Source organism: Gossypium hirsutum, chromosome A11, assembly GCF_007990345.1.
Source record: "Gossypium hirsutum isolate 1008001.06 chromosome A11, Gossypium_hirsutum_v2.1, whole genome shotgun sequence".
NCBI classification, from domain to species: domain Eukaryota; kingdom Viridiplantae; phylum Streptophyta; class Magnoliopsida; order Malvales; family Malvaceae; genus Gossypium; species Gossypium hirsutum.
This window is the reverse complement of record NC_053434.1, coordinates 7071143-7083843: the sequence shown is the minus strand read 5'-3', so window position 1 is coordinate 7083843 and position 12701 is coordinate 7071143. Positions and strand designations below refer to the sequence as shown.

General features: G+C 33.7%; 3 protein-coding genes across 3 annotated transcripts; all 3 read left to right on the top strand.

Annotated features, from left to right (window-relative positions):
- Nucleotides 1–511: 511 nt before the first annotated feature.
- On the top strand, nt 512–3415 carry LOC107923962 (UDP-glucose 6-dehydrogenase 1). Its single transcript, XM_016854185.2, has 2 exons — nt 512–680; nt 1671–3415. Exon 2 carries the CDS (start codon nt 1692–1694, stop codon nt 3129–3131), a length of 1440 nt encoding a protein of 479 aa, XP_016709674.2. The 5' UTR covers nt 512–680; nt 1671–1691; the 3' UTR covers nt 3132–3415.
- Nucleotides 3416–7894: 4479 nt separating this feature from the next.
- On the top strand, nt 7895–9124 carry LOC107924770 (protein FAR1-RELATED SEQUENCE 5). Its single transcript, XM_016855351.2, has one exon. The coding sequence runs from the start codon at nt 7895–7897 to the stop codon at nt 9122–9124; it is 1230 nt and encodes a 409-aa protein (XP_016710840.1).
- Nucleotides 9125–9705: 581 nt separating this feature from the next.
- Nucleotides 9706–12693, top strand: LOC107923104 (pentatricopeptide repeat-containing protein At5g39350). The gene has a single exon (XM_016853314.2). It carries the CDS (start codon nt 10248–10250, stop codon nt 12243–12245), a length of 1998 nt encoding a protein of 665 aa, XP_016708803.2. The 5' UTR covers nt 9706–10247; the 3' UTR covers nt 12246–12693.
- The last annotated feature ends 8 nt before the right edge of the window (nt 12694–12701 follow it).

Below are 12701 nucleotides of genomic sequence, written 5' to 3'. Positions count from 1 at the left end.
ATATATTAAAAGCTAACATTTGGGTATAATTAATTAGGAGCGTCAATTTTAGAGCCCATGTGAAGCTTTTCAAGAAATGTGACCATAAACTTGCGGAAAAAACATAAAGGGAAAGACTCTAAAATTGCATTTAATTTTATGTCATTATATTTATATATAAAAATAATTAAAAATCTATCAACAACAAAAGAAAGAATGTATTAAATATATATAATTAATTATTAAAAAGATTATAAATATTTTCCCTCCTAAACGTCGGGCATTTGAATACATAAATAAATAATAAAAATAATAAAACGGTTTTGCTTGCAGCATCAAGGAAGGTCTCAATGTCATTTGAATACAGACCAGAATATGCGTAGCTGTTAAAAAAGAACCGCGTTGAGAATATTTTAATACATTCTGAATACGGCACCGTTTCACTTGCCAGCCAATTTTAGTTGATATAACTTTTCAGTCGCTCATCACTTTACATATACACCCCCTTCCTTCTTTTGTGCTTAAGTAAGGAATTTTTGGAATATGACAAGGGTAAAACCGGAACAATGTTGAGTATAAAATCACTATCCCCGCTTCTCTGATTTTCATATCGTTGAAGAAGCAAAGCTCCTCTCTTCTTCCTCTTCATTTTCCTCTGAATTCTTTGTCTCTATTTAAAAAAAAAGAGCAATTTTTTTGAGGTAAATTATTGCAAATTATTCCATTTTTTATTTTCCTTTGATGTTCTCTTCGTTGATTTGAGTTGAGTTAGCTAGTAGTGTTTTTCGTGCGTCTTGTTCTGCTTCGAAGAATGACCTTTTTTTTTTCTGAGTTGTTGGTTCTTGATCTGAGTTTCCATTTGGCAATATTCATATTTTCCTACTCTTTTGACATTGGTTTTCCATGAATTAAAATCGGTAAATTTTGTCTTTGTTAGTTGATGTTGCTCTGTTTGTTAACTGGCTCAAATTTTGCCTCTTCTTGAGAGGTTGTTCTTGATCTGAGTCTCTATTTGACTAGATTCAAAATCAATTTCTTTTCTAACATTTTTTTCATGAAGCAAAGCAAATAGTTCTCAATTTTGTAAAATAAGCTGGTCTTGATTGGTTTGACCAAACAGATCTGTTTGTCAAATTGTGATTCTTGGTTGATCTGTAAATTATCTTAATATTTTGGTTAAGGAACTTGAACGGGAACTTTGAATCACAGCTAATTTCTATGGATCTGAATTGAATTCTGCTGATTTCATTAGTTCCCCTTTAAAGTTCCGGATCTGGTTTTTTTTTCTTTTTCTGATCTGTTTGTCAAAATGTAACTTGAGATAGTTGTCGGTTCTTCAATGGCTTGGTTAGATCTGATGGTATATTCTTCTCTGGTTATTGTTTTTGTCTGAGAGAATCACGTAGCATTATCAGAGCTTAGCCTAGTTTTCATGTTTAGAGAAGCATTTGGAAAGGTGATAGTGAGATGCTATAACACTTGCTTATGAGATATATTGTTTTCGGATAACCACATTACATAGCTTAGTTCCGTGTCTACATAGAACTTGTCATTTGGGTCTTATTGTTTTCAAAATGAAATTAGTTGTTAGGTGTCTTCTAGGTTTATGATTCGGTTTGTGCGGCTTTTGGGCAGATCGAGGAATGGTTTTCACCATTATGGTATTTGAATATTTGCTTCTTCTTTTTCAGGTGGTAGTATACAAAAACAAAATGAAGATCTGTTGCATTGGAGCTGGTTATGTTGGTGGGCCTACAATGGCTGTGATCGCGCTTAAATGTCCGGATATTGAAGTGGCTGTCGTTGATATCTCTGTACCTAGGATCGCTGCCTGGAACAGTGACCAGCTCCCTATCTATGAGCCTGGTCTTGATGGTGTTGTGAAGGAGTGTCGTGGCAGAAACCTTTTCTTCAGCACTGATGTAGAGAAACATGTGCGTGAGGCTGATATAGTCTTTGTTTCTGTCAACACTCCCACCAAGACTCGGGGGCTCGGAGCTGGCAAAGCTGCAGACCTTACATATTGGGAAAGTGCTGCCCGCATGATCGCGGACGTATCGAAATCTGACAAGATTGTTGTTGAGAAATCAACAGTCCCTGTCAAAACTGCTGAGGCAATTGAAAAGATTCTCACCCACAACAGCAAGGGAATCAAATTCCAAATTCTTTCGAACCCAGAATTTCTTGCTGAGGGAACTGCAATTCAAGATCTTTTTAATCCTGATCGTGTTCTTATCGGAGGCCGGGAAACCCCAGAAGGCAATAAGGCTGTCCAAGCATTGAAGGAGGTTTATGCTCATTGGGTTCCTGAGGAGAGAATTCTTACCACCAATCTTTGGTCTGCAGAGCTTTCCAAGCTTGCTGCCAATGCTTTCTTGGCTCAGAGGATCTCATCCGTGAATGCCATGTCTGCTCTTTGTGAGGCAACCGGGGCTGATGTTACGCAGGTCTCTTATGCTGTTGGTAAGGACACAAGGATTGGACCCAAATTTTTGAATGCTAGTGTCGGTTTTGGTGGATCCTGCTTCCAGAAGGATATTCTAAATCTTGTTTACATCTGCGAGTGCAATGGCCTTCCTGAGGTGGCAGAGTATTGGAAGCAAGTCATTAAGATCAATGACTATCAGAAAAACCGATTTGTTAACCGTGTTGTTTCCTCGATGTTTAACACCGTTTCAAACAAAAAGATTGCTATCTTAGGGTTCGCCTTTAAGAAGGATACCGGTGACACTAGGGAGACCCCTGCTATCGATGTATGCAAAGGACTCTTGGGAGACAAAGCTCGATTGAGCATATATGACCCGCAGGTGACCGAAGACCAGGTCCAACGGGATCTTTCCATGAACAAGTTTGACTGGGACCATCCTCTTCACTTGCAACCCATGAGTCCCACGACTGTCAAGCAAGTCAGCTGTGTGTGGGATGCTTATGAGGCAACCAAAGATGCCCATGGAATTTGCATTCTGACCGAGTGGGACGAATTCAAGAAACTTGACTTCAAGAGGATATACGACAACATGCAAAAGCCGGCTTTTGTTTTCGATGGAAGGAACATCGTGAACGCGGATGAGCTGAGGGAGATTGGTTTCATAGTGTACTCAATTGGTAAGCCACTGGATCCATGGCTCAAGGACATGCCTGCAGTAGCATAAATGTCTATCGATTACAGATGGAGTCCGGGTCAGTTTGATTCATACCTATTGATTTTTGTTTTCGATGAAGAGTTGTGTTGTACCTTGTTTTTCCCCCAGCCACAACATAATTGGAATTTTACCATCATAATGAAGATTTAAAAGGCTCTGCGTTGTGCCTTTAATTCTTGTCGTCTGTTAGGAAACTTAAATTGAGTTCGATCAGAACTTGTGTCATTTGTAGAATGTTGAAATTTCATAAACGATTTGTCTCTTTAATGGAATACCTTTTTTATTCTCAAAAAGGCAGTGCATGCATGCATGAATTATCACAAAACGAAATTGTTCAAGGTTCCAAACTACATGCTTTTAGGGAGCAGTTGAATATTATATGACAACTAAGCTTCATTTGGCATTCACCGACTACAACGTGATCAGACCAACACGTAGGCCTCAAAACTATCAACCTTAAACCATTAAAATTTAGCCCCAAGTTTTTATATACCTTTACGCTTTAAAATTATTAAAAGAATTATTATTTTAAATTAACTTGCACTTTAGGTGATTCAATTACTGTTTTTTTTTGTTCTTAACTATGAGAAGTTCAATATGGTGATGTAAATTTTGTTTATCACTTAATTAATTATGTAAAGTTACAAAATATTATTTAACTATTTAATTTTATTTTTTTAGTCACTAATTATCTTGAATTTTTAGGTGTTTCTATTTTTACATTAAGGATAAAAAAATTTAAAATAATTAAACAATTATTTTGTAACTTTATATAGTAAACCATAATTGAGTTACCTCAGTATATAATTTACCCTTACTTTTACAAAGCAACAAATATAATTTATAATCAGCTTTTTAAAATAAATTTAGAAAAAGGCTTAAATAAAAAAATTGATCTCAAACTATATTAATTTTCTCATTTAAGTATTTAAACTACTTTTTAACAAAAAGTAATTGATGAAAATTGGTGAAAGAAAAAATAAAAGAAAATAAATAAAATATCATAATTTTTTTAACAAAATTATAATTTATGTATTACTTTTAATAAAAAATAATTTAAGTACATAAATAAAATATATATAATTTAGGAACTAATTTTTATTTAATCCTTAAAAAATAATTATAATCTAAGGATTTTAACTTACAATACATTAATTTTTAATCATTAATCTTGATATCACAGTCAAAGTTGTATTTATCCTTGGCATAAAATTTTATATAATTTTTTCATTCACGATTTAAACATTTACTAATAATTGATTTTTAGATAAAATAACATCAAACTTAAACAAATTCCACCACCCCAACATGAATGGCCCTTGAAAAACCCAACATTTGTCTCTATTAGCATAATTCATTGAAGGCCCAACGTGCTTCGCATACATTATACATTATACATCATTATCATATTTATAGAATGCCATTGGAGTGACACGTGTCATAATATTTTTAGTTAATTCTTGAAGTATAGCTTTTATTTCATATTATATATTTCTATTTTTTTTATATTTAAGTTATGTTTTATGGTTAATTTTTACTTGATGTTATAAAAAAATATTTTAACTATTTTGACCAATAAAAAAGTACCACATAACATGTTATGATAAATAAAAAAATGTCATGTGATGATAAATAAAAAAATGTCATGTGAGATTCTTTTATAAAAAATGTATTTTTTATAATCAAATTATAAACCTTAAAAATTATAAAAAATAAAAATAAATATGTAAAAATTCAAAAATACATATAAAAGGAATTATAATATATAAACTTTAAAATAAACATGAAATAAATATATAATTTTTTTAAAAAAACTAAAAATTATTTATGTTTTATCTTTTTGACTTAAAAATATATTTATTAAATTAAATTAATAAAAAAAAGTTTTTAATTAAATTATTTTCCCACATTTTCCGATTCTCTCTCTCCTCTTTCATCTTCTTCCCCACTTTTTCTTCTTCCTTTCTCCATCTTTCAACTCAATAGAAAAAAAAAAAACAACATTGCTAAAATCTTTTTCATCACCACATAAACGTATTTATATCATAACTAACATCGGGATACACCCAAAAATAAAAAAAAGTAAAAGCATGAAAAGTGATAAATTTAATGTTCAGTAAAAGCAACTTGGATTAAATTGGGCATTACTTGATTGATATAAATGGCGAACGGAACACTTATAAAAGGAAAGAATATAACAAAAGTTGCAGATAGCCAACGGTGAAAATTACTCAAATTTGGAGTTGAAGTTTTGAAATTAGTTTATAGGGCTAGAAAAATCTAATCTTCTTTAAAAAAAAAGAATGTGGAAAACAAAAAGAGAAAGTAAAAAATAAGAGAATGGTAAAATTTGAACTTAAACAGCCACTAGCAAATGACAACTAGCAGTAGTGGTGGTTATCTACCGGAAATTTCAATGTTGAGTTTGAAACTATGAAGAATATTGATTTAAAAAAAAATAATTGATGCTATACGAGTTTTTTTAGGAAATTGATACTATAATAATTTTAGATTATATACACTTCTAGTCTTTTATATTTTTATTTAAAAATGACACATGGCCCTTTATTATTGGCTAAAATAGCCCCGAATTTTTTTTAACGTCAATTAAAAATTGGACCAAAAAACATGGTATAAGCATACTTTTAAGTATTAAATTGGGAAAATAATTTAGATATTAAACTGAGAAAATAAGTATATTGTAGGGATCAATTCGAGAATTAAGCCTTATAATTATATAATAATGGCAAACTTTTAATTTTATGATTAAATTTACTATTTAATTTTGTACCTTAAATAACTTATTAAACTTTCTAATTTTACAAAAAGAAAGTCATTTTAGCTAATTATTTAATTTTTTATCCTTTTAGCCCTTAAACAAATTCTGTTTGTCAAATCACCCCAAAATAAATAGAAAAGTTGACACATATTAATTTTGTTAACGTGACATACACATGGATGCCACATTAGAAATTAATTAAAATTTTAAATATAAAAAATATAAAAATAAAAAGTATAAAATTATAAAAAAATTTAAATATTAAAAAAATAATTAATTATTAATGTGGTAAACACATCGACTTTTACGTGGATGTCACGTTAATAAAGTTAATAAATATTATTTTTTTCATCCATATTGTAGTAATTTGATAAACAATATAAATTTAAGAGCTAAAATTAAATAGAAAACTAAAATTAGACAAAAAAATGCAAGATTTAAAAAAAAAAAACTAATTCTTCGTGTGGTCTCCGTATGAAAAAGAATTTCTAGAAATACCTATTAACCGTTAGATGTTAAAAAGCACCCATTCAACGGCCACCAATACACACATGAATCGCTCTATGAAAAACAGCGAAAGCAGACGGTAATTTGCGTCCTCTTATTTCTTCCGGTCCGCGGCGGCATCTTCATCTACCCTTACCCTTAAAAGAACAGGTTAGCTATTTATTTCCCTTTTATTCTCGTTTATTTACTTACACAAATTGAACCTAAAAATCAAACAAGAAAAGGAAAAAAAAGCCTATATATGTTTTAATTGGTTCAATCCAAATTGAACCTAAAAAACAAACAAGAAAAAGGAAAAAAAAAGCCTATATATGTTTTAATTGGTTCAGTTTTCTGGGATTTTGTTGTTTTCTATTTTAATCCTTTATTTTTGAAGGGTTTCCCATTTCCTAGCATTCGAAGCTTAGTTTATATATATATATATATATTTTTTTTTTTTTTGGGGGGGGGAGAGTGAGTAGGAATAGAATATGGTGCTCAATTTCTTTTTAAAATTTTTATTGTATTTAGAGGATTCATGGAATATAAGCATGAGAATTAAAAGACTAGCAGATAATTTATTTGACAGGATTGAGAAAATAAAATGGAATAAGCGCCTGTTAGTGGAGGTAAAGAAATGGCCGGCTCATATGTGGCATTGGAGGATGAAGGTGATGGTTGTTGTGTGGTTGAAGAGAACGAGAATCCCATGGTTTTATATGACTTTAGAAGGAGGATGAACATTTGAATCTCGAGTTTTCTCAACATGTAGTTGGTGGGGTAGTAGAGCCTACGTTAGATATGGAGTTTATTTCGGAGGATGATGCTAGGAATTTTTACAATGCATACGCTAAGCAGACGGGTTTTAGTACACGTGTGAATTCTTATTATCGATCAAAGAAAGATAATTTGATTATATCTAGAGAATTTTGTTGTTCCAAAGAAGGGTTTCGCCGGGATAAACATTCTAGGAAAACTGATTCAGGAGACGATACAAAGAGGAGATGTGCTCGGCCTATTACAAGGGACGGTTGCAAGGCTTTAATGACTGTCAGGAAACGGGAGAATGGGAAGTGGTATGTAGCTAAGTTAGAGAAAAATCATAACCATGAACTTGTAACTCCGGCAATGAGGCATTTCCTTCGGTCGTATAAGGAAGAGGATGATCCAAAGAAAAGTTTGAATGGCACTATCGGTTCCATGGGAGTGGGTTTGAATGCTTCTGTAAATGTGTCGCCTGAAGAATATAACAGTTTTGGTAAATTGGGATTTGCTGCACAGAATAATGTTAACTTTGTCAGAAGAGGAAGATTAAGCAATTTTGGGGTAGATGCTCAAAGTTTGCTGGCATTCGTTAAGGTTATGCAAACTAGTGATCCTGCATTTTATTATGCTATTCAGGTTGATGATGAAGATCGTCTAAGTAGTGTCAAGATCAAGAATTGCTTATAATTGTTTCTCCGATGTTATATCTTTTGACACCACTTACCAAGTGAATCAATATAAAATGCCATTCGCACCTTTCATTGGAGTAAATCATCATAGACAGTCAGTGTTGTTTGGTTGTGCGTTACTAGCAGATGAAACTGAATCTACATTCATTTGGCTTTTCACGACTTGGCTTGAGGCAATGTCTGGGTGTCAACCAGGCCTAATTATGACCGATTATGATTCTGCCATTAGTAGAGCAGTTGAAAGTGTTTTCCCAAAGTCGAGGCATCGGTATTGCAAGCGGCACATCCTGAGCAAAATGCCGAAGGAAATAGGGCATGTATTTAGTTCTCTCCCAAAGACTTTTCAAGTGGAGTTCGAGAAATGCATTAACAATAGTGAGACACCTGAAGAATTTGAATCTGCTTGGCAGTTGCTTCTTGATAAGTGCAGTCTTAGAGGAAATGAATGGCTTCAATCCCTTTATAACGATCGCAAGTTATGGGTATCAACATATGCGAGGGACACATTCTTTGCTGGCATGTATTCGATCCAGCCAAGCAAAAGTGTTAGCTCTCTATTTGATGGCTATGTAAATGCCGGGACTACCTTACAAGATTTAGCAGAGCAGTATGAACGGGCTCTTGATGGTCGGTATGAGAAGGAAGTGAGGGCAGAATTTGAAACTTTTTACACTAAACCAGTTCTAAAAACACCACTTCCTATGGAAAAACAAGCGGCAGAAGTTTATACGAGAAAGTTGTTCTTGGTTTTCCAGGATGAAATTTATGAATCTCTTCTGCTTGCTGTGAAATCAAGTCTAGATGATGGATTATCCAAGACATTTGAGGTAGCAAGATTTGATGAAGAACATAAATTTTTTCGGGTAGGATTAAATATAGCTGATCAGATTGCTAGTTGTAGTTGCAAGATGTTTGAGTTTGAAGGGATCCTTTGCAGACATGTAATCGCGGTGTTCAAAGCAACTAATATCTTCCTGCTTCCTCAACATTATATTCTAAAGCGATGGACTAAAAATGCAAAGGAGGAGGCCAAGTTCGATATATTACCATCTGTTGAGATACATGACAATTCTCGGAAGGGGAAGAAACAGTACAATCTTTTGTACCAGGAAGCCATAAAGTGTGCAGAAGAGGGGATGGCATCTGATCACAGTTTCAATGTAGCATTGAATGCCTTGAGGGAGGCTAGAATTAAAATTGTTAGTGCTAAGAAAAATGCAATCAATGTTCAGAAACTTGAGACTGCGTCCAGCACCCACTATACGGATGATAAAACCACATAGATCATCGCAATTAATCACTCCTGCAGACCATCAGCAAGATAAAATGAGAGATTCCTGAGCAGAAAAATATTCATCAAAACTGTTATCAAGCAGAGCACTAACTCTTAAGTACCTTGGATATGAATGTCATCATTACTAGTGGTTGAAGGATGCAAGAGGAAGCGCTTCGATGGTTAATATGGGAAGACTTGATTAATTATAAAAAGGATGCAAGAGGAAGCGCTTCGATGGTTAATATGGGAAGACTTGATTAATTATAAAAACCCAACACAATCCCTGGTATCAAATGAAGGTGCAGTAAATAGTTTGCAGTGATTTTATATTCTGAATCAAAGAGATAATGTCAAAGTTGCAAATAATTTGCCTTAATCAACTTCATTTTTGTCTTTGATTATGTTGATATTTGAGATATTGAACTAAATTGTGTTTCTTGATTATTAATTAATAGAACATGTTCTTAAAGAAGAAACGAATGTGAGATTAGCTAAAGGTGCTAGATTAGGTATGATGGTTATGGATGGGTTGAATCGTGAATAAGTTGTTTGTTTATTATATTCACAACTATATAAGAATTGGATGATGGTTGAATTGATAATAATCAAATTGATTTAGGTTCTAAAATAATTTTTATTTTTAATTTTTATTGATTTATTATATAAAAAAGATAAAAATATCTTCGTACAAGTATAACTTAATTTGTATATGAAAGAATATTTTATTATATATATTATAATTAGAATTAATTAGAATTAATTTAATATGGAACATATTTCAACTTGAATAAATTTATAAAAAAAAAAGAATATGTGTAATTTATATATAAAAATTCAGATGTGAGCCCGATTGAGTTAAGGATGTATTGAAAAGGAGATGTGGGTAATTTTAAGTATTGTGTAAAAAAGATCGAATTATTTAGAAAGAAAATCGAATTTGAGTACTCAATTTTTTTTTGTTAAAAAGATAACTTATAATATTAATATTTACGTAGAGGTTTAATTTCTTATTGTACTCTCACTACTTTTCACTTTTATACCGAAAATCTTGAAATATTAATTACTATATATAGAAGCTTAAATTTCCAGACAAAGAAAAGGGTGTAGTTCTAGCAGAAAAACCAGACTTAATGAATGGGCAATCTCTGGTCTTCTCCAAAGGCAAACAATGCAAGTCTCTCTTAAAACACTACATTGCCGCTAAATCACTCACCAAAACGACCCAACTCCATGCCTTAATCATAACGTCAGGCCTCCTTAGCCCGTATCTCTGCTCGGACCTTTCTTGTTCATATGCTTGTTGCGGCCACATCGACACTGCTCGCAAACTGTTCGATGAAATACCTAATCCAACCTTGTTTTCATATAACATGATGTTGAAAATGTACACAAAGAATGGGTTCTATTTAGAAACACTAAATTTGTTTCTTGAGATGGTTAACTTGGGGAAATGCATGGCAGATAATTATACGTACCCTTTTGTTTTTAAGGCTATCGGGGAAGAGAAGTTGGTTGATTCCGGTAGGGTAGTTCATGGGAGAGTTTTGATGGGTGGTTTTGAAAAGGACAGTTTTGTGATGAATTCTTTGTTGGCAATGTATATGAATTGCGGGAAGAAAGAGGAAGGAGGGAAAGTTTTTGATTCTATGTTGAAGCCTAATGTGGTTTCATGGAATTCGATGATTAGTGGGTACTTCAAAAATGGACGCGCCAAGGAAGCTTTGGGAATTTTTAATAAGATGGTGGATGATGAGGTGGTCGTGGATTGTGCTACTGTTGTTTCGGTTTTGCCTGTTTGTGGATTTTTGAAGGAATTGGAGGTTGGGAGAAGGGTTCATGAGTTGGTGAAAGAGAAGGGTTGGGAGAAGGAAGTTGTAGTGAGGAATGCTTTAGTGGATATGTTCGCAAAATGTGGGAGTATGGAGGAAGCAAGGTTGGTTTTTGATGGAATGGTTCAAAGGGATGTGGTGACTTGGACTTCTTTGATCAATGTGTATATTTCGAATGGTGATTTAAGAGCTGCATTGAGACTCTGTTTCTTGATGGTGCATGAAGGTGTGAAACCTAATTCGGTTACCCTTGCATCTCTTCTTTCGGCTTGTGGGGAGTCGAACAATTTAATGGATGGTAGGTGTCTGCATGGTTGGGCAGTAAGGCAAAAACTTGAGTCTGATGTTATGGTGGAGACTTCATTGATCGATATGTATGCTAAATGCAATCGATTTGACCTTAGCTTCCAAGTTTTCAAGAGAACTTCAAAAAGGAAAACGGTTCCATGGAATGCAATTCTCGCCGGTTGCATTCATAATAGACTTGGAAATGAAGCAATAAAACTTTTCAAAGAAATGCTGATAGAAGGTGTGAAACCTGATGGTGCTACCTTGAAGAGTTTTCTACCTGCATATGCCATCCATGCAGATTTACAGCAAGCAATGAACATCCATTCTTATTTGGTAAGGTCTGGATTATTGTCAAACAGTGAAATTGCCACCGCGGTGGCTGATATATATTCAAAATGCGGCCATTTAGAATCTGCTCACAAGATCTTTAGTGGGATACCTGACAAGAACAAGGACATTTATCTGTGGAGTGTAATAATTGCTGGTTATGGAGCACATGGGCATGGTGAGATAGCTGTTTCGCTTTTCAAAGAGATGGTTCGAGCCGGGGTGAAGCCTAATGAAGTTACTTTCACTTCTGTGCTGCATGCTTGCAGCCATGCTGGTTTGGTGGATGAGGGATTGGATTTGTTTAAATTCATGCTTATAAATCACCAAATAAGCCCGGCAGATGATCATTATACTTGCATTGTTGACCTTCTTGGCCGTTCTGGCAGACTGGATGAGGCTTATGATATCATTAGAACAATGCCGTACGCAACTAGTCATGCCGTTTGGGGTGCATTGCTCGGTGCTTGTGTAATACACGAGAATGCTGAGTTGGGGGAGAAAGCTGCAAAGCGGCTTTTCGAACTGGAGCCAGAGAACACCGGGAATTATGTATTGATGGCAAAAATTTATTCTGCAGTTGGGAGGTGGAAAGATGCAGAAAATATGAGACGTATAATAAATGACATTGGGTTGCGGAAAGCACCAGCTCACAGTTTGATTCAGGTCAGAAATATGTGAAATTTTGTACAAGGATAATTATTTTGAATGACTAAAATCCTCAGCCTGAAATTAGACTCATGAATTGGAAGCTCATATCCTATGCCAAAAGGTCATTGTTTAAATTATGCAATTAAGATATATCATGTGGAAGCCTTTGTTCTTTTTTTTTTTCAGTCCAAAGTGGAGGCGAAACTTAATCAGGGAAATCTAGTAATCTATGTTACTCGGGCTCTGATAGAAGTATTGGATATAGATTCGTCATATATTTACAAGTTTCTAGAAGGTCACGGTCATATTCATGTACTCGTGTCCAAAAGATGTATTGAACATGAGCATCGGACATGATAAATTTGCATTCATCCTTGTGTTGTTTCAGTATGATGAGATTGAAGGATTTTATTGTATATATTTTCGTTGTGTTATTCGAACTCAATATGTTTAATATTATTAATCTTGATTCAGTATATTTTTATT